Here is a 19,236-nt window from a genome sequence, read left to right on the forward strand (position 1 = left end):
GATGTTACTTTTCCTCATAAGGACATTATTCTCGTAAAAAAGGAAAACTTTTTCTGATTGATTACACCTTTTTCTTTTCATATATTTTAACTTCATTTTGATAAAATTATTTTTCCATTTTTGCTGCCAATGTTTTTAGTTATCTTGTTAAATTTTTCTGTGCCGCGTGCCACAAATGACCCTTGGGTCACATGTTGGACACCCCTGCTTCAGTCAAATTTCCCAAATGATGCTCTTCTTGTTGATTAAGGTCCAATAGTTTGCTTTTTTGGCATAATTTTTAGTATGATGATGTTTCCTAGTCTAGCTCCAATTTTTTTTTACCAATGCCGAACTGTAAGTGGTCACTCAATCAAAACCAGGAGTCAAATAAAGTAAAGAATGTAATAAATACTTAAATGGGATATAAATATTAGATATAGATATTTGCCACATAAGATTTTGATAGACTGTACCGTGTGTTCCTTCACAGGGGTGGCATGTTTGGCTTTAAGCTCGGACCACAGTTTCTCATTCTCCACCACCACCACTCGAATCCTCTGCTTGAGGCCCTGTTGCTCTTCCTGTCACAAGAAGCACAGATAAAAAGACTCAAATCAGCTGTGCGCACATAAGACGGCCGTATAGCAGACCTACATACAAACCTTGCAGAATCGAACTTCAGCCTCCAGATGTTTGATGTAGTCAGACTGGTTGTGAGTGACTGGGACCAAGTCCTGTCAGTCAGACGTGTGTTTTAAAAAAAAGATACATTAATGATTTTTATGGAGTCATATGGAGTTGTGACGTGTTTGGTGCACCTTGCGTGGAGAGAGGGGAGCAGGTATTGCCATGCCCTGCTTCAGTAGGAGGCTTTTCAGTTGATTAACTGTAAGCAGACACACACACACACACACACAGATACAAGTAGTAAACTGTGTGTGGAGCCCACAGTGGAGGTCCCTCAGGCCCTGACCCCTTACAACTGAGAATTTAAGTAATGTTTTGTGTTAAAAAATATACCTAAAGTCACATCTAGATAGCTTTTTCATTGGCTTCTTATGTTTTTTTCAGTCCAAAAGAAATGTTCTTTCTATTTGCATTACTATATTCCAGAATGTGTAAAATATATATTTTAGACAGAGGCACCTGCTTCGCTCTGTGTCTTCTGGCTCCTCGATGCCGTGTCCTTATCGGGCACGACGGATGCCTGGAGGCCGCCATCACCATGTCTGAGCTCTTCCGCTTCCTCCTTGTTGATATCAGGGTGTTCTCTGCTGAGATGCTGCTGTCTTTCACTGACTGGCTCTGTAGACACAGATGTGTATCTTATATCATTTATTATTTTTAATAGCTTTCAGTGTAATGCAAATAATAACTACAGTAATAAATTACACCAATACTACTTCGACCAGTTAATGGAGATTATATAGCGGTAGTTTAGCTTTGCAAGTGTGCCTAATGTTGTGTCCAATGTATTGGATACTAATGGAGCAGCCAGGAAGCAACAGGTGGCGATTAAGCAACACTACTTTATCTTGTTCAATGCCATGGGAGTCGTTACGGGCATTTTACACTGGTTAAATGTTTAATTAAAAGCACAAAAGACGCCCACCTGTCTAAAACACACCTTAAATGAACATTGCTGTGTGTTTCCCTGTAACTTGTGGCTAATAATGCAAGCGCTAATTAGCCTGGTTAGCAAAAGACAAAACGACTCACGCCTTAGTTCTGTTCGGGAAACTACACCCAGCTGCTCCACTCCGTCCTCGTCAGACTCGAACGGTTTCATTTATTAAACTTAATGTGATTCAGTGTGGGGAATGCTAATTCTAATCCATTACACATGCCAACTTGGCTGCACGTAAGCACCGAGAGCAGCGCGTAAAAACGATAAACCTATGGGTGTGTTAGCTTTACAGACTCTCTCGTGCCGAAAAGGCGGTTTCCTATTATGGAATTAGGGTCAGCGATAAAGGTTTGGCGTGAGGTACAAAACGAAGCTACCTTCAACAGATGACGCCATACACTGTAAACCACACGGAATTCTGGGAAGTATAGTCAAACTGTGATAACAATAAAATACATTTTGATATATTTTCTGCTTCTATACTGTGTTCTAAATCAATTTTATGTATGATTCCAAACGTTTTTAATATTTCTTATATAGAAATCACTATATTTGATACATGTTTTATCTCAATAATATAATTTTTAAGAAACGTGTATTATACACCTTGGCTTTCTACAGCCTGTGTAATGTCTCTAATGTAAGAATGGCATAATTATTCTTGATAATCGGGTCAACAAAATACACAAATGCAATGCGTGGGGTACTTGCAGTACCGATGTATCCTGAAGGGGTCAGTCGTGCGTGACCTGGCACTGCTGTCCTCATTTTTAAACTTTATTGAAATCCACAAACAGCTAGTAGTTAGCATGTTGACCTCACAGTCTGGAGATCTGGAAGACTTGGATTCGGTTTTGTCATATTTTCAGTGGTGGTAAAAGTAACCTTAAAGGTTCAATTATCCCTTTCATTTGTCATTTATATGAATTTTGAATTGCTTTACGCATGTAAAACAATTGTAAAAGTATCTTAAAATTATGTATTTTGTGTTCACGTTTTTGAGTCCACTGCTGATGACGTCATAGACGGGGGGACACAAGGAGTACCGGTTGCAATTTTGTTTAGCTCGCTAATAGGATGCTAACAAGGATGTATTTTTAAGAATACATTAATTGTATGAACAATGCCAATGCCATTTTGTACGCTAAGTGAAGAATGCACCCAAACCAAGTCAAAATTTTGGTGTAGATTTTTAACACTAACCAAAAAAAACACGCAAATATGGGCGAACGCTAACCAAGCTTCCACTGTATTTCAAAATAGGCCTACAAATTCAATTGTATTGTTGTAACATGTAAAATTGAAGATAGTTTAAACCATATAAGCTCTATAATACTTTGCTGCTCCAGACTTGATTAGTTATTACTGGAAGAGGATGCAAAAGTGTCTCTTTTGATGGTAAAGGTTGCTGACCCCTGCCCTAGCATGTTGCTCTTTTAAGAAACAGAGCGGATGTGTTTTAAGTGACGCACAGAGTCGAACTGTGCATTGCATCACTGTATCGTTTTTATAGTTACATGAACTTTTGCTTTAGTTTCCGCTGAAAAATGTCAAAGACCCAAAGGGGAAACTCAGGTGACACATCAACAAACGTTGCCAGGTTATCTTCGACGCGCCTTTAAAAAAAAATGCTGACACACAAAGGTAACCATGGCGACGCCCTCATCCGATTGCACAAATGGCAACTTCCTGAGCTGTACTTTTGATTTTTGCATCATTTAGGTCTTGAAAAGAAGAAAGAGTGAGTCAGGACCTGGTGGGTTTATTCATTTACCGACATTGTGTTGCAATCGAGATGTGACATTTTCATTCAGTTTTTACTGACAGCTTAAACACAGCCTTTGAGACAGATTTCAGTGTAGATGAGCTGAAAAGCCGAGGACATCAGAATAAACATGGTATCAAATCGACACTACATAGCCCTGAAAATGGACACATTTTAACATAAAATGGTGTTTTTAGTGCAGATAAGAATAATTACAATTGTTACAATATGAATGAATACAAATGACTGTTGTTGGGTGGCACAGGCCTTACTGCACTGTAACTTAACTGTAACTTTTCAATTTGAGTGCTCTATGAAGGATTTAAGAGGACCAAACTGTTATTTTTAAAACACATACTGAAACATGAAAGGAAGCCAGGGCCACGTTGATATTTTGGAAAGCATCATGTATATATATGCTAAAACGTTATGTATATTTCAAGAAAAAAAACTGCATCTCAGCTTTGTGATATAAATAAAAAAGCCTAAATTTTCAAATATTTCAACATTCACCAGGTTTGCTGAAGTATGCTGGAGCCTATCCCAGCTGACTTGAGGTGAGAGGTGAGTTTTTTTTTCTTATATATTTCAACATTACGCTACTAAAATAATATTTACTTTCATAAAATTATGACTTTTTCTGGTTAGGTTACAACTTTTTTCTCTTAATATTTTGACTTTATTCTTGAAGAATTATTGCTGACTTTATTGCTGTTTTATTTACTTACCAGTACATTTCTTGCTAAATGTGCCACTGTCCAGAAATGGCCCCGAAGCGGCAATTTGCATACCCCTACCTTAACCATTAGGGGTCTTTCTCTTCTCAAATGAATATTTGTACACCACATAATAATAAATGTTATAAATGTTAATTAATACGAGGGTCACTATTTGGCAGAAGAACCACGTGACTACTCCCGGCCAATCAGGAACGACAGCGATAGCAGTGTAAAAAAGAATATAAATATGTTTTTACAGAAATCAATGGGTATAAAGCATGTACAACCCCCCCCCCCCCCCCCCCCCCGATTCTTTGATTTTTCAGTATGTGGAAACATTTTGGACACCCCTGGTCTACATCCTCTGTATCATCGCTCCAAAATTCCCCCTCAGTGCACTGCTACTAAGGGTGGGTGGAGGGGGCTGCTGTATTTACTGGAGGTACTATAAGTGTATTTTCTATATAGATATATATTGTTTACTTGTATTATTTAATGCATGATGCAGCAACCTCAGTGAATACAAACCTTTACACACACACACACACACACACACACACACACACACAAAACACAGTAGACAGTTCAGATTTCTTAATAAAAATAATTCATTTCAGGACAACATATAAATAATTATTGAATCACACAATACACATAACTTGATATGAATAAATACTTAACAAATAAAACCAGGCTTTAGTTTTTTTTCCTCCTCTCTATCTCTCTCTCCATACAACGCTCCATTGCGGAAAGGTCACACAAAGAAAGTTGTTTGCATGTTTTGTTACACCTTCTTCTTCTGCCTCTCATCCCTAAAGCGAGTCTGGAGTACCCACAGCAGATTGGACAGTCATGTTACGTGCGCCTCCATCGTGCGTGACCTTCTCCATGCAGGCCAAACTCACGTCAGAACCTCGTCAAAAGCAAAGTCTGGATGAGCTGGACCGCTATTTTGTGTATTAAGGTGGGTCTAGAGGTGATTCAAGCACATACACAGATCTACGTATCGTATACGTACAGGCCATCGACACTACAGTTGAATGTGAAGGCAGAGTTGGCCTGTTGGCTGCAGCCACAGATGGACATCAGCTCGTATGGGGGTCTTACGAGGAGGACCCCCCTTTTGATTCGCATTGGGACGAGTTTCAGCTCGGAACTGAGAATGAATGGGCTTGTAAAGCGCAGCTCTTGTGGCAAGACGGCCGCCGTTTTGGGGGCTACAGTGGAACCTTCCAAGTCGAACACAAGCAGTTTTGTGACACTGAAAACTTTTATTCCCATGGTCTGTTCCGGGGTCAAAATGCCGCCATCATGAAACCTTAAAGATGATGTTTTAATTAACATTTTACCATTCCAAATAAGTATAAAGAGAAGTTAAACACTGTACAATTAACAGAAATGCTCCAATTATCAATAGTCTTTAATTAGTTTCTAATATAAAAGCAAAACCTCTGAACTCTACAGCTTCCTTTCCTCTTTCTCAAGCACCCTGGATCATTAGTTAAATAAACAATTTCATGTTGGAGTATTTATGGTAAATAGAAGAAAAACTAATGAAAACAAATTACCATTTGAGAACCCCTTACCCCTAGCACCTAATGGGAGAGCTATTACCGATCATTGTCATGCTAGTCATGCTAGCCAACATGCTATTCACGTTCGCATCCACTTGGGGATAAATACTAGTGTGATATTTAATTCAAGGCATTGCTCAATGTACGGAGCAGCCTGAACCCTTACATATCCCAATAAGTTCCATTTTAGGTTCTATGGTTATCATCACACCTGTATTGCAGAAATGTTTTCTTGGTTGAAGTTTAAACTGCTCCACTTTGAGGGGGTGTGCGACTTGTGAGGCTCCAATGTAATCATCGTAAAGAGCACTGCGATGTCTATCTGCGGCACGCTGGCTGCGAAATGGACCCAGCCGGCCATTTTTAAAGGAGGTATAACAACTGTTTGGCGATTTGATGGCACATGTACATTATTTTGGCAAAAAAACCAAAACAAAACAAGAGGATGCTATTAAAATACATCTGGAAACCCTAGTAAAAAAAAACAAAAAAAAAAAACAGGAATGTCAGTTTTGCGTACTATTTGAGACGCGCACGTGTGTGTTTTTGTTTAAAGATGAGGCATCAGGTCGGAAAGGTCCTACAACACGGACCGAGATCCATATTCACAAATGCATTTTAAGTAGAAGAAGAAGAATACTACTAATAATAAGAAGAAGCGGGAGCACTGATCCAGCAATCAGGCCCCTGTGGTCCGTCTTAAAAGGCAAAACCTATGGAGGATCAGCCCCAATACAATACTGTGCTGTTGCAGCAGCAGCACAAACACATTCAGAGAAATGAGATTGTGCCAAAGCAGGCAATCAAAGGGTTTGCTTGCTCGGTGGAAAGTTGTCACCGTGGCCCAGCAGGTAAAGAAGCTCACCTATGGGTTGGGACACGGCATCTACAACAAACCCAGAGCTGCATTTTACATGTTGTGTGTGTGTGTGTGTGTGTGTGTGTGTGTGTTGTATTAAGGTGGCACATGTTCCAGTCTGCTGTCATCGTGTTCTCGCTAAGACTGGAACTGGAGTTTGTAGGTGCTTAAGTGGTCCGTAAACAGGAAAAACAACATCCAAGGCAACAGAGCTGTTGTTAAAAAGCAAGGAAAAAGGGGGCTGGCTCCAAATAAAAAAGTAAATGCTGTAAGCAGAATGCTGTCTGTCTGTGTGTGTGTGTGTGTGTGTGTGTGTGTGTGTGTGTGTGAGACTGCCAGTATGTTGGCTACAATGGAGAGGTTCTCTTTGCATGTAGCACCAAAACCAGCAGGAGCCTGCCCTGTCTGTCTTGCACTGTTTAAACACATACTTCCATAGGCTAAGTCCAAACATACATGTATTTTTTTTTAAAGTATATTTCCCCCATGTGCCTCCACGCTAAGTGCATTTAAAATGAATCTCTTTTACAGTGTTAAACTCTGTTTCATCCAGTCAGTCAGTCAGTTCAACTCCACTCTTCTTTGTAGTGGGAATGTAGATGTTACATGAAAAACAGTAACGTGCACGCGGTGACATCATACAAAGGAGACCAGCCAAACTGCACATGCTGAAGTTTGGCGAGTCTCTACCCTGGTCCAAGTTTTTTTCCAAAAAAGTGCATTTCCGGAGACCTTAAATATACTTTCTAAAAAAATTTTTAAAAAAATCCCATGTTTGTTTGGACAAAGCCTGGTTTGCAATATTAAGTCAATATAAACAGATAAGAATAGTCCTTCAGAAGCAAAACCGGGTATTGGAAGGTAGTTGTGTAATCACACGGTACTGATTGTAAGAGCTTTTTGGCCAAAGTATTTAGCAAGAACAAGGATTATGGAGAGGAAGGGGTGCGCGCTAACTAATAGTGATCACCAATTGGTTTTTTGGGGGCTTTAAATTTGCTGTAGGGCGAGACAGACAGGCACAGATGGGTAGAGACAGGACAGAGAGACAGACAGACGATCCTTGGCTGTGGTCTAGAAAGCAAAAAAGTCAGATGCTTCTTGTTATGTCGACGTACAATCATTGTGTCCGGCACGAGTGAGCACGTACCTCTAAATACATTTTGTACACAAGTCGCTTGCTCTGCTGACGCGTCGCCCAAACCTCTCGCCGTGTTAAGTGCACGCAGCTTGTCAGATGATAATAATTGCACAAAGAGGTATTCTGGAGGCCATGTCTACTGCAAACACACACACATTCACTTCCCCCCAAGTGCACACACACTCGCTTCACATTCTACATGGGGGAGAGGGGGGGTGATTTTCAGGCCATAAGGTTACTAGTTAGTCACTAGCTAGTTAGTTAATTGGTTAGTTAGTATCAGAGGTGCATTGGCTGGCATGGTGCGCCCAGCAACGGGGCGTGCTAGCATGCTAGCGATGTGACTGTCTCGCACGCGATCAGCCGCGGTATATCTGTTTGAAGTGGTCGCACTCGTTGCAGTAGCCCTGTTTCTCTTGGTTAGCGTAGTGGTCGCAGCCCTGCGTCCGGCACCGCTGCTTGGACTTCTCCTTGGGCGCCTGCGCCCGCCTGCCCGCCTCGCGGCCTTGGCCTCGTGTGTGGCACTCAGGACAGAGGTCCGTGCAGCCCGGGGACACGTTGCTGCAGCCGCTTCGCCGGCACTGGGTCTGGGTCTGGGTTTGGGTTTGGGTCTGGGATTGCTGCGTGGATCGGGGTTTGGTCGCTCGGTCACGCTGTTAGAAGAAGAGAAAGAGGGGCGTTAAAAATATGTCAAAGAGGAGACTCCCTCAAGAAAAAACGACATTCAAAACAGTTGCTTAGCGAAGAGCCGCAGTGTATTTCCTCCATTGTTTGGTGATAGCTGGCTAGCTGGTGATAGCTAAATATCAACACTACCGACACCAAGGTATTGCTTGTCATGTGGTATTGCATATCACTACCTATGAACATGAAGAATGAGTTTTGGAGAACAAAGCGTACCATGACCAGGGGAGGGGAGTGTGGTGTGCGGTGTGCCACTTGGTTGAGCCGTGCACTCTGCTCTTTGACGTAGCACTTGTCGCAGTACCCCTCCAGCATGGCCTTGCCGACTGCGCCGCAGCCCTGTCCACGACACCGCGTCGCATTTTGGAAGCCGGCCTCCAAACCGTGCCGACTCTGAGCCGGGGCTGGGGGAGGCGTCAGGTCTGGAATAAAAAGCATATTTTTGAATGATGTGTGTAGCGAGACTGTAAATGATGAATGGCACCCGGGTTGGCGTTGAGAACTTACGGTGGTTGGTCTGATAGTCTACGTAGCAAATAGTGCAGAAACCCAACTTCTCCGGCGTCCCAAAGAACTGGCATCCCGATCTTTTACAGGGCCGGGCTAGAGGGGCCTGCCAGGCAGAGGTGTGTCCTGGGGTTAGGGTGAGGCAAGGCCGCTCAGGGTCCCTTGCCTGGCTCCAAGCTGAAGACGAGGCCTCAGTCCTTGGCTTGTTTGGCTGTGCTTCCCCCCTGTCTGGAGCCTGCTGTCTCTGCATGCAGGGCGGACACAGCCCATTGAATATCCTAAAAGCTTCCTGCCTGCACATACTGCAGCGTTCCGTCTCGGTCTTGCGCCCCCCCCACTGACTCCAGCCGGGGCCCTGCCCCACGTGAGGCGTGAGGGCCCCGGCTTCGGGGCCTGCGAGTCCCGTGGAAGCCGTTCCAGCTCCAGGAGGTCCCTGGTTCTGCCTGGAGTTGAAACAGCGTTCGCAAAGTCCGTCGTGCTCCACGCTGAGGGTGAAGAGGCACCCGGGTGTCTTGCACTTCATGGCGTGTGTTTCACTGTACAAGCTGAGGCTGGGGGCCGTGGGCGGCGCAGAGCGCGGGCTTGACAGCACCACCCGACTTGATGAGGAGGATGGAGGGCTGCCGCTTCGGCCTCCTCTGGAGCTCCCCTCGTTGTCCATTCCACCTCCTTGAGCACCTCCCCCTTTGGTCTGCACAAGGCCTTCTATCCTGGCTCCTCCACCACCACCGCCCGTCGTGGCTTGCCGCTTCTCGAAGCACTCGTGGCAATGGGGCTGCGTGTCCACCGACACGTAGAAGGTGCACCGTGGCGTGGCGCAGCGGATCTCGATCAGCGAGAGTTGCGAGACGGAGAAGGGCGGCGGGCGTTGTGGCTGAGCAGCCCATGCCTGCTCCTTGTCCTCCTGCCAACGCTGGTACTCGTGGTTGACCAGCTGCAGGTAGTCCTCCATCAGGTTCATGTCTTCGGGGAGGTTCCCCTCGTCCAGCCTTTGGAGAAAAACATTTTTCACTTGATTGTACATGTTGGGATGTTAGTTAAGATACTTACAGGTCATTTACAGGAGTTTATACGTAAATGTATGAATGCAAATACCATTTGTAGCGCCTCCTATAGGTTGTGGTCAAAATGCGTTGGAAGACCATGCTAGTGTTCATGTAATACACACATCCTCAAAAGTTTAATAACCATTACAAAAATGGTCAGTGACTTCCAGACCATTAGTTGCTAAGTCCACTCATGTCCCTGAAAAGATATTTTGCTTAACGGCGGCCATGTTTTTCAGCCCATCTTGGTCAAATCTTACATGCATGTTTATAAGGTGTGGAGCAAAGTTTTAGGTGATCCGGCCAAACTATAATAAAGTGTCATGTGTTGTCAAATATTCACTCTTTTTGTGCAATGGATCAGCAGTCATTTATACATGCTAAATAAAGTACCGAGCAGCATTGATGATCCGCGTAGCATCGTATCCCAAGCCAATGACGGGGATCTCTATCAGCAGCAGGTAGTCTTTCAGCAGCCTCTCCTTCTGCTGCTGTTCCTTCTCCATCAGGAAGTGGACCTTCAGCTCCTCAAAGCCTCCTCGTCCGGGATTGATCAGCGGAACGGCTCTAATCTCTAAGCAGTAAATGATTGTGAATAAAAACAAAAGCTACAAAAGCTAGCTCGTCCTATGTGCGTGTTTCCCCTACCTGGGCCGCTGTCCTTTATGGTGATGAGGGGCGCAAAGTGCTGCGAGTCATAACCCAGCACTATCGGGTATTTATAGCATTCAGCCGGCGGCCAGTGCAGCGGGAGATAGATCCCACCCACGTTGAGGGGGGAGATGGAGGACCCCGACTTCAAGCTCCTAAGCACCTGGTCTGTTGTTGTGGAGGCAGAATAATAATACATTATGACTGCTATTTAAGAGCCACATTTTACAATGGCGCATGTTGTACCTGCGATGACGATGATGGGTCTGCGGAGGATGTTGGAGAGGACAAAGATGTGAATGTCCTCCAGGGAGTCAAACTGGAGGCCGTTGCTACTGGAAACCGGAGACGCCATCTTTACGATCTTCTCCCACTCGTCCTCCCAGTTCTGGAATAGCGTTGAAACTTTTTTTTTAGTACATCCACCCCATTTAGAAACACGTTGTTTGGTCAGTTCTGTTACCATGGTGGTGTATCGGAGGCCCGTCTGGGTGAACTCTTGGGACTGCAGAAGCTCTGCCTGGAAACGGGCCCGAAAGACTCCAGTGTCGCTGTCTTTCAAAACACCGTGCAGGGTTTTCCGGAGGACCAGATCCGTGTCCTGGACCCCCAGCATGTACTGGGAGGCAGCGTGGAGCAAACAGTTGCCATCTCCTTCACAAACACACAGAAACACACGCATTGTAGTACACCGTATACTAGAAAAAATCACTAGAAAAAAGTTAGACATATTTTTCTTTGGAATTTGTTCCACTAATATTTGGACCCTTTTTCCTCCCCCCTTCATAATCACAACAGCAGTTTTCTCTTTCTACATTACAACTTTTAATTTAATTTTACATAGTTACCTTTTGTTATTTTACATTGTTGAAGTAATATTTAGAAATTTTTACTCAAAGATACAACTTTATTCATGTAATATTTTGACTTTATTCTGTTAAAGGTCAGCCATTTTTTTCCCTCATAAATTGCAACTGTAGCCAAAATATTTTTTTAATCACTACTTGGTTGGAATTCATTCTACGAATATTTCTATTTTGTACAAAAAAAGCAAACATTACTGTTCTTTTTTTCCTCGACAAGGCTGACATAATATATATTTTTTCATCCTAATAATTCCCAATATCTCCTAATAAACACTTGATTTTTGCTTGTGAAACTATGTCTTTTGTCTCACAAATTGCAACTGTATGCTAAAAATAATAATAATTGGACTTAAAAAATAAAATGTTACTTTATTTTTGATATTATTTTGAATTTGATTTGAGAATATTTTGACTTTTCCTCAAAATCGCATAATATTTGGATTTCATACTCAATGTTTCAACTTTTTTTCTCCAATTCAAAGGTTTAGTCAAACAAAATTTATAAGTTGACACACTAGCAGCTTGAGAACACAAGTGCACAGATAATTGCAGCATATTGCATGCACACATGCGGAACAGGAGTGTGGGGATTTCCATGCTGAGGGCTAGATTGTGTGCAGACTATTACATGACGCTCACATGTCTGAAAGCACAAACACCACAGGCTCCCTTCTGCTTAAGCGGTCAACAGCGATAAGGACCCTGATATAAATAATCGGAGAATGTCGTAAACTTAAGCGCCAAAGACCATCACTGCATCCGAACCAAACCCAAAGCGGAATTTCACAGTGCCTCCCCTAGCCGCCGGGTCTTTTTCTTATTGTGAAAGGCGAGAAGCAGGCCGTGTTTGCGCTCGGCACAACCTTGTTGCCACACTAAACACAGGAATTTCCCAGCGTTAACTTCTGCTCCTTGTGCATGATCCCAGCTCAGCTGGTCCTGGACTTTCCAAGGAGGCGTGGTTTGGTCCGGGTGGAATGTTCTTAATCTTTATCTTTAACGACTGCTGTCATCACACAATCAAGTATGTGGTGAATGAATGTGCAACACGTCTGCATACACTTCCTTATGTCTTACATTCTTTGTCAGACTGAAAGTGACCCGTGTGCACGAGCTATATGGACAAAGTTATGACTGAAAATGGAAGCTAACCCTGTCGGCACAGTTCTTAGTTCCTTTGATATGCTTCTTTCACGCCATACTCCTCCAAGCGTGCCTTTGACGGGCCTTGCTCTGAGTACAAGGAACAAGTATACAATTGGTCCTAAATGTCTTGTTAAAATGAAGAATTACAATTTCAGGGTTTGGACTGCAAGATCTCCAAGAATTGCAGATGCCATTGTAGAATCGGCAAAAAGAAACAGAATCTACTGTTAAACATGGAACCTTGTGCTTCTTTCACACCATACTCCTCCAAGCGTGCCTTTGACGGACCTTGCTCTGAGTACAAGGAACAAGTATACAATTGGTCCTAAATGTCTTGTTAAAATGAAGAATTACAATTTCAAGGTTTGGACTGCAAAATTTCCAAGAATTGCAGATGCCATTGTAGAATTGGCAAAAAGAAACAGAATCTACTGTTAAACGCGGAACCTTGTGCACATTGACAAAATGTGACAAAGCCATTGGCTGCAATATGTCACTGAAGCTACACTTTTTGCATTCTCATCTAGATTTCTTTGATGAATTTTAAGGATTATTTGCTTAGCCTTCTGACCATCTCACTCCTATGGGCTGTGGTTACTGCACTGGTTACTCTGTTAAGTGTTTGTTCTTCAAATGCTGTATTAAGTTAAAGCAATTTAATATGCTAGCTGCGCAAGATATTTTTCATGGCATGTGTTGCAGGATGCAAACTTTGCGTCACTCTCACAAATGTCATATACTGCAAGTTCCACACAGCAGACATTGTTGGGACTACCGTCGCAAGCCTACGCACACTCAAGATATTAGACACACAGGCTGCTAGCTGCAATAGTATGAACCACAAGTGATTGTTTTTGTGATCGCCATGTGGTGATCACATGCTTTTTTTTTTTTTTTACGAAAATCGATATTGATCAGTGACCGATCGATCGGAGCATCCTTAGTTGAAGTTAAGCATTTGAGTACCCAGAATAATTTTTTTAGGCTCCAGCACCCCCGCGACCCTCGTGAGGAAAAAGCGGTAGAAAATGAATGAATGAATGTAATTATGAGATTATTATATGACCTTCTCTGGTCGGCCCTTTATTGACGGACTTCTGTTCTGTTCTGTTTCAGTGTGTGTGTGTGTGTGTGTGTGTGTGTGTGTGTGTAGAGCTTCAGTGACTCAGCATCAGACATTTAATGTGTGTGTGTGTCCTCTGCTGAAAGTCACGTCTGGGTCCTTCAGAGTTAGACAGTCGGGCTCTTTGAGTGTGTCTCATCTTGATGACATCATCTTCACATGCCTGGAAAGTTCTATGCAGGGTTACTGGCAGAAAAGGCTAGAACATTTGATGTCATCATTTCCAATTTTAAGGGTCTTTCTAAAGAGGAACTGAGCTCGGGTGTGTGTTCAGTACTTTCTTGAGTCATGAGTAACTTTGAATTGATCAGTTTACTGCACAGAACACTCAAGTTCCTCATCCATGCTGCTCGACAGAAATGCATCGGACTAGAAATTATTACCGCTTCCTCCTCCTTTATTTCAAGCTGCTAAAAATAGAGTCGGCTCCACAAGCACTTGACAGACACGCTTCATTTACGGCAGCGTAGGTTTGCTCAGTGCGCTCACATTTGATTTAACCAGGCCTGGCCAGCTGCGACACACCTGACAGCACCAACCAGGGACAGCGTAAATCTTCTCCATTTAACAACCTGTGAGATTTACACACATCCACGGCGATAGGTTGAAAAAAGAGGGGGCAGACCCCTGAGATGTAAATAAAAGCGTGTGAAGCCACAGAATTTCCCCTGCGTGCCCAGGGATGTTCCACGCAGCAGAAAACATGACTTGGCAGAAACGTGGAGCTCCATAAAACCAGAACTAAATGAGTGTGCGAAAGTGGAACCCACAACCCTCACTGACAATAACTGTACTATAAAATGTGAATAAGCGCTGATGCGCACACACACACACACACACATCTCGGGCGGTCTGTGCTAATTAGCTCATTTGTAGCAGTTGTTGAGCCTTTAGTGTCGTGTGTTACGTTTTTGTAATTGGAGATGCATAACTGTCAAGGATACCAAAACCTCCTGGGGGAGGGGGGGTATCTCCACGGCCTTTAAAATGCATGCCAAAGCAACAGGTGGCGCTATAAGCCCTGAGGCCGACTTAGCAAATCCGAAAGCAGACAAAAGCCACCTCTGGAAAAGGCACAAAGACGACAACGATGGCGCGAGAACAAGACGAACCACAGGTGGGGAAAGACGCTGAAGACACCAGGAGCTAAGGAATTAGCTTTACACATTAGCCAATCAAAAGACCTGAAGAAAGTAATCAAGTTCCGGTAAAGGTGCAATAACAACAACGGTGAATCACTTTCACACAAAGTAACAGGTGGCCACTTTGGCCAATCAGAAGCCGGAAAAAAGTATTTTCCGGAATGACGACACAGATGAATGAAGAACAAGGAGAAACATAGTATGTCAGGAATGATCGTGTAACTCAATATTTAACAAAGCAACACATTTCCAGAAAAAGCACAATAGCAACATTGGGGAAACGATGGAATGTTAATCAAACGTGGACTTTTTCTTAAATATCCCTTTCATAAAACATGTGGCACATTACCGCTAACTGTAAGGCCACTTCAGCCAATCAGAGACATGAAGCAAGTAATTTCCGGAAAAGATGCAAACAAAACAAAAGAAAGTGAGTTGAGTAAAAAAAAAGAAAGGCAGTGTACAGGCCACACAAACAAGCAGGCTCTCTTACCATTGGTACGCAGGGGCACCATCTTCTTCACCTCCCGGCACCAGTTGAGCTTCTTCTCCTGCTCTAGGGAGGCCTGCATGGCTCGGTCCAGGATAGCGGCCTGCACCACCTCCCGGAAGGCCTGCGGGAAGTGGTTCATGGCGATCATCTCCAGCGTGTAGCGGTGCATTCCCCGCAGGTGGTGCATGAGCCCGCCGCTGGCCGCCGGCTTCACCACGTCGTTGGGCACCCGCTGGCGGATCTTCACCGCCTTCAGCAGGTTGGAGACGAAGAGGAATTTGGGGAGGAAGTTCTGTCCCTGCGACATGGCGGACGGACGGAGAGGAACCAAGAGGAGGAGCCGACCACGGATGATAGACAGGAAACTAGAAGACAGAGCGGAGCGTATTTTGAGTCCCAGCAGAGGACAGCGGTTGTTTGGGCAACCACCACAGACACAATCATTCTTTTGGAGCTTCTGGTGAACTAAATTAAAACAGATCCACAAAAGAAGGCTTTGTATTGTCGCTTGTTCTTATAACGTTCCATTTTGTCTGCACGCTTGTTGAGAGTTTCCCCAAAACACAACGCTCCAGTGTCCTGCTGAGTTTGGAGAAAATGCACACACTTATGCAACGTAATAGATGATGTATATTACATTCTATACTGTATATACTAACATGGCAGTCACACGTTAACAGGTTAGCCAGGATTTATTAAGATGTGTAGCGAAGCCTGCTTTTTTTTTTTTTTCCAAGTGATGGTCTCATCTAAATAACAGTGGTATCATGTCCATAAATGTTCGAGCACCTCTTCTCTGAAAATTTGAGCTTTTTTCCTGACATTTGGCACTGCTAAATAGGCTCAAGGGACACCTCTTACTGTTAGAAAATCATTCAAAACTCACTTTTAAATAAAAGTACACAGTATGTTACAATGGTCATGCTAACTGACTATAAAATACTTGAACATGCAGCTTGTAGAGCATACAAATGGGCATTTTAGCTTAGTGTCAGCACATTTTAAGCACAGAGGAAGCTGGAGGTGACAAGTCAAGCATATGGTCCCAAATATTGGCTGACTTTCCCGTTTTCAGCAACAAGTTTGTGTCAGGCAGCAAGAAAACGCATGCCGCAATTCTTAAAATCACATGTTATATCTGTAGCAACAAAAAAAAAACGCCTGCTTGCCAACATTTCTACTTTTTCAACTTATACTACTCCTTTTTGTTGTTCTGTGTTTTTTTATTCATTACATTTATTCAATGTGCCGTTTGATACTAATATTTACACATAGATAGGTCTGTAAAAACATATATGCACATTTTTTAGCCTTTTTAGGAAATTATATCAAAGTGGCCCTCCACATCCTTTGATTTTTCTGTATTTGGGCACCCCTGATTCAGGTGAAATGGGGCCCTTTAAATGAAGTTGTCCTTGCATACTTCAATAAATAAACATTACAAGAGTTGCAACTTCATGCTAACAAGGGCCAGATAAAGGGAAGTTGTGGTCCCTTCCTGTATACTATATTGAACTGAATGTAGGCATACATTGCATTGAAATTGTTGCAGAAATTGCAGTTTGTATTTTTTGGTCAGTAAATGAATAAAAAATCATGTACGAATGAAGTTTTTATTATAGTTAGGTTTGCACCTTTCGGAGCAGCAGGTGCACCAACATGCATGCCCGTCTGGAGCAGCAGAGGGAGGGGGCAGTCAGCTTAACACACACCAGTAGTGTGTCAATGATGGTGATAGTAATAGTAATGTCTTTATTGGTAACGGTGGCGGTTAACACACTGAACAATAACCGACACTTTGCTAACGTTCGAGGCTTATGTAATCCCCAATGACAACCACCTCGAAGACAATGTGGCGGTTGTACCGTTAAACACAAACACTACGTGGAGGCACAAAAGTAGCCGCTCCAGAAGCAGCCTTAGGCGGCCTATAAGGGCTCCGTTAGGGCCCGGTGGTGGTGGTGGTGGAGGATGACGTCTTTGTAAACAATGGCTGTCGTGAGCTGCTTCCTCCGTGTCCCCCTCCATCACCACTACCACCACCACCACCACCACTACCAGCAGCGAGCTAAGCTAGCGACTCAAGGCCCCGACGAGCCCCCCTTTCAACGGCCCAATGAGGCAGGCCACACGGGCTCCCGTGTTGTCGGCTTACCTGGCCGATGTGTCGGGCTGGTGCTACAACAAAGCCTCCCGGATGCTTGGCAGCCTCGTCCTGTTGTCAGCCGCTCCACTCAGCCTCCTCGGCGCCATTCAACCTCCTTCTTCTTCTTCGTCTTCTTCTTCTTCTTCGTCTTCTTTTTCTTCTTCTTGCGTCCGCCACTATACGCGAAGCAGCTATTTTTGGACGCCCCGCACTTTGACGAGCCCTCAAAGAGAGTGGCCGCATACGATAGCGTTTAAAAGCATAAAAAGATGAGGTAAAAAAGCCCAAGTCAAGGGGATTTCCACGCAGGGACTTTCCGTCCACCCATTTTTTTCCCTCCCTCAGTTAAGTCACAACCCTTACGGGGGCTGTTACAGCTGCCCGCCACTAGGGGGCGTTCCAGGCGAGAGGCGTCATTTGTTTTTGTTTTGTTTTTTGTTTTTTGTTTTTTTACCATATACAGTACAGTACATCCAGTGACTTGCAGTCGGGGGGGGGGGGGCAGGTGACGCGAGTCTCAACTGTCATGATGAAAAATAAAAAACAAATAATGATCACATAAAATAAATATTATTTGTCAATTCAACTGTATTATATATGTATTTTCTGTATGATTCCTATTGCTTTTAACATTTTCTTCAGTAGCAATCCCTGAATTTGAATGTACTGTATGTACTATATGTTAAATGCATATATTATATGTCCAAATTTTAGGGACACCCTGTATAATATGTATTTTATGGAAATATTTTAAAATAACTATAATCTAACTTTTAATTACTGATAACATACAATCAATTCATGTTACTTCTGATCGGGGTCAAAGTTGTTTAATGTTGACATATAGAGACAAACTATGTTAAAAAGCCCATAAAATATCCCGAGGTCGGTCTAGACTAGGCCGAACTATCATCGTGCTACTCCACCGGCCAGTGGCGTTACTTCGACTGCGCACAAAGAGACAGCCGACATCATCTTCTCTGACTGTTTCACGCACGAGCAGCAGCACAACAAACATATCATTCATCTGCAGTGAGTCAGCAGGGCGGAATAAAAACACAAAAGCAAAAACGAGTGACTTTATCACGCCTTGAACGCATGCCATACACATGAGTGTGTGCACCAGGAATTTAATGATGCACTGGTACCATTTAGACTGGGGAATTTTTTTTCTTCGATGAATAGTGTTGTAAAACTATGCCTTGAAAGGTTGTTTTGTCTATATGTGCCCTGTGATTGGCTGGCCACCAGTCCAGGGTGTACCCCGCCTCTCGCCTGAAGACAGCTGGGATAAGCTCCAGCATCCCCAGCGACCCTCGTGAGGATAAGTGGTAGAAAATGAATGAATGAATGAATGAATTAACTATGCCTTGAGGCAAGATGATTATTAGGACATTTGGCACGACAGCATTATCTATTGAGGTCCAGCACAAATGTATGAAAAATGCTGCCATTCAGTAATGTGGAAGGAGATCGAGAAATTGGTGAATTTCCATTATTTTATATTTTATATTTTATATTTTATATTTTATATTTTATATTTTATATTTTATATTTTATATTTTATATTTTATATTTTATATTTTATATTTTATATTTTATATTTTATATTTTATATTTTATATTTTATATTTTATATTTTATATTTTATATTTTATATTTTATATTTTATATTTTATATTTTATATTTCATATTTCAGCTGAAATAAATATCTTTTTTCTCATAAATTTGTCCTAAATTTGTGACATTATTGAAGTTATCATG

At 42.9% G+C, this 19,236-nt stretch overlaps 2 protein-coding genes across 2 annotated transcripts in view; both read right to left on the reverse strand.

The window, feature by feature from the left end:
* sdccag8 (SHH signaling and ciliogenesis regulator sdccag8) overlaps window positions 1-1,900 on the reverse strand; it is a 35,668-nt gene extending 33,768 nt beyond the window's left edge. Inside the window, exons 1-5 of the mRNA XM_058059289.2 lie at window positions 1,702-1,900; window positions 1,129-1,287; window positions 801-868; window positions 645-716; window positions 456-563 (exon numbers count right to left, since the gene is read on the reverse strand). Of these exons, the coding sequence (XP_057915272.2) occupies window positions 456-563; window positions 645-716; window positions 801-868; window positions 1,129-1,287; window positions 1,702-1,771 (477 nt within the window). The 5' untranslated portion in view covers window positions 1,772-1,900. The remainder of the gene's footprint in view (window positions 1-455; window positions 564-644; window positions 717-800; window positions 869-1,128; window positions 1,288-1,701) is intronic.
* Window positions 1,901-4,677: 2,777 nt separating this feature from the next.
* tnfaip3 (tumor necrosis factor, alpha-induced protein 3) lies at window positions 4,678-17,839 on the reverse strand. Its single transcript, XM_058058874.2, has 9 exons — window positions 17,481-17,839; window positions 15,326-15,690; window positions 11,019-11,209; window positions 10,802-10,943; window positions 10,553-10,723; window positions 10,298-10,478; window positions 8,859-9,847; window positions 8,568-8,773; window positions 4,678-8,320 (listed from the first exon to the last, which is right to left on the reverse strand). The coding sequence occupies exons 2-9, from the start codon at window positions 15,630-15,632 to the stop codon at window positions 8,027-8,029; spliced, it is 2,481 nt and encodes an 826-aa protein (XP_057914857.2). The 5' UTR covers window positions 15,633-15,690; window positions 17,481-17,839; the 3' UTR covers window positions 4,678-8,026.
* Window positions 17,840-19,236: the final 1,397 nt, after the last annotated feature.

Source organism: Doryrhamphus excisus, linkage group LG20, assembly GCF_037039965.1.
Source record: "Doryrhamphus excisus strain RoL-2023G ecotype Guam linkage group LG20, RoL_Dexc_Guam_v1.1, whole genome shotgun sequence".
Classification (NCBI taxonomy): Eukaryota; Metazoa; Chordata; class Actinopteri; order Syngnathiformes; family Syngnathidae; genus Doryrhamphus; species Doryrhamphus excisus.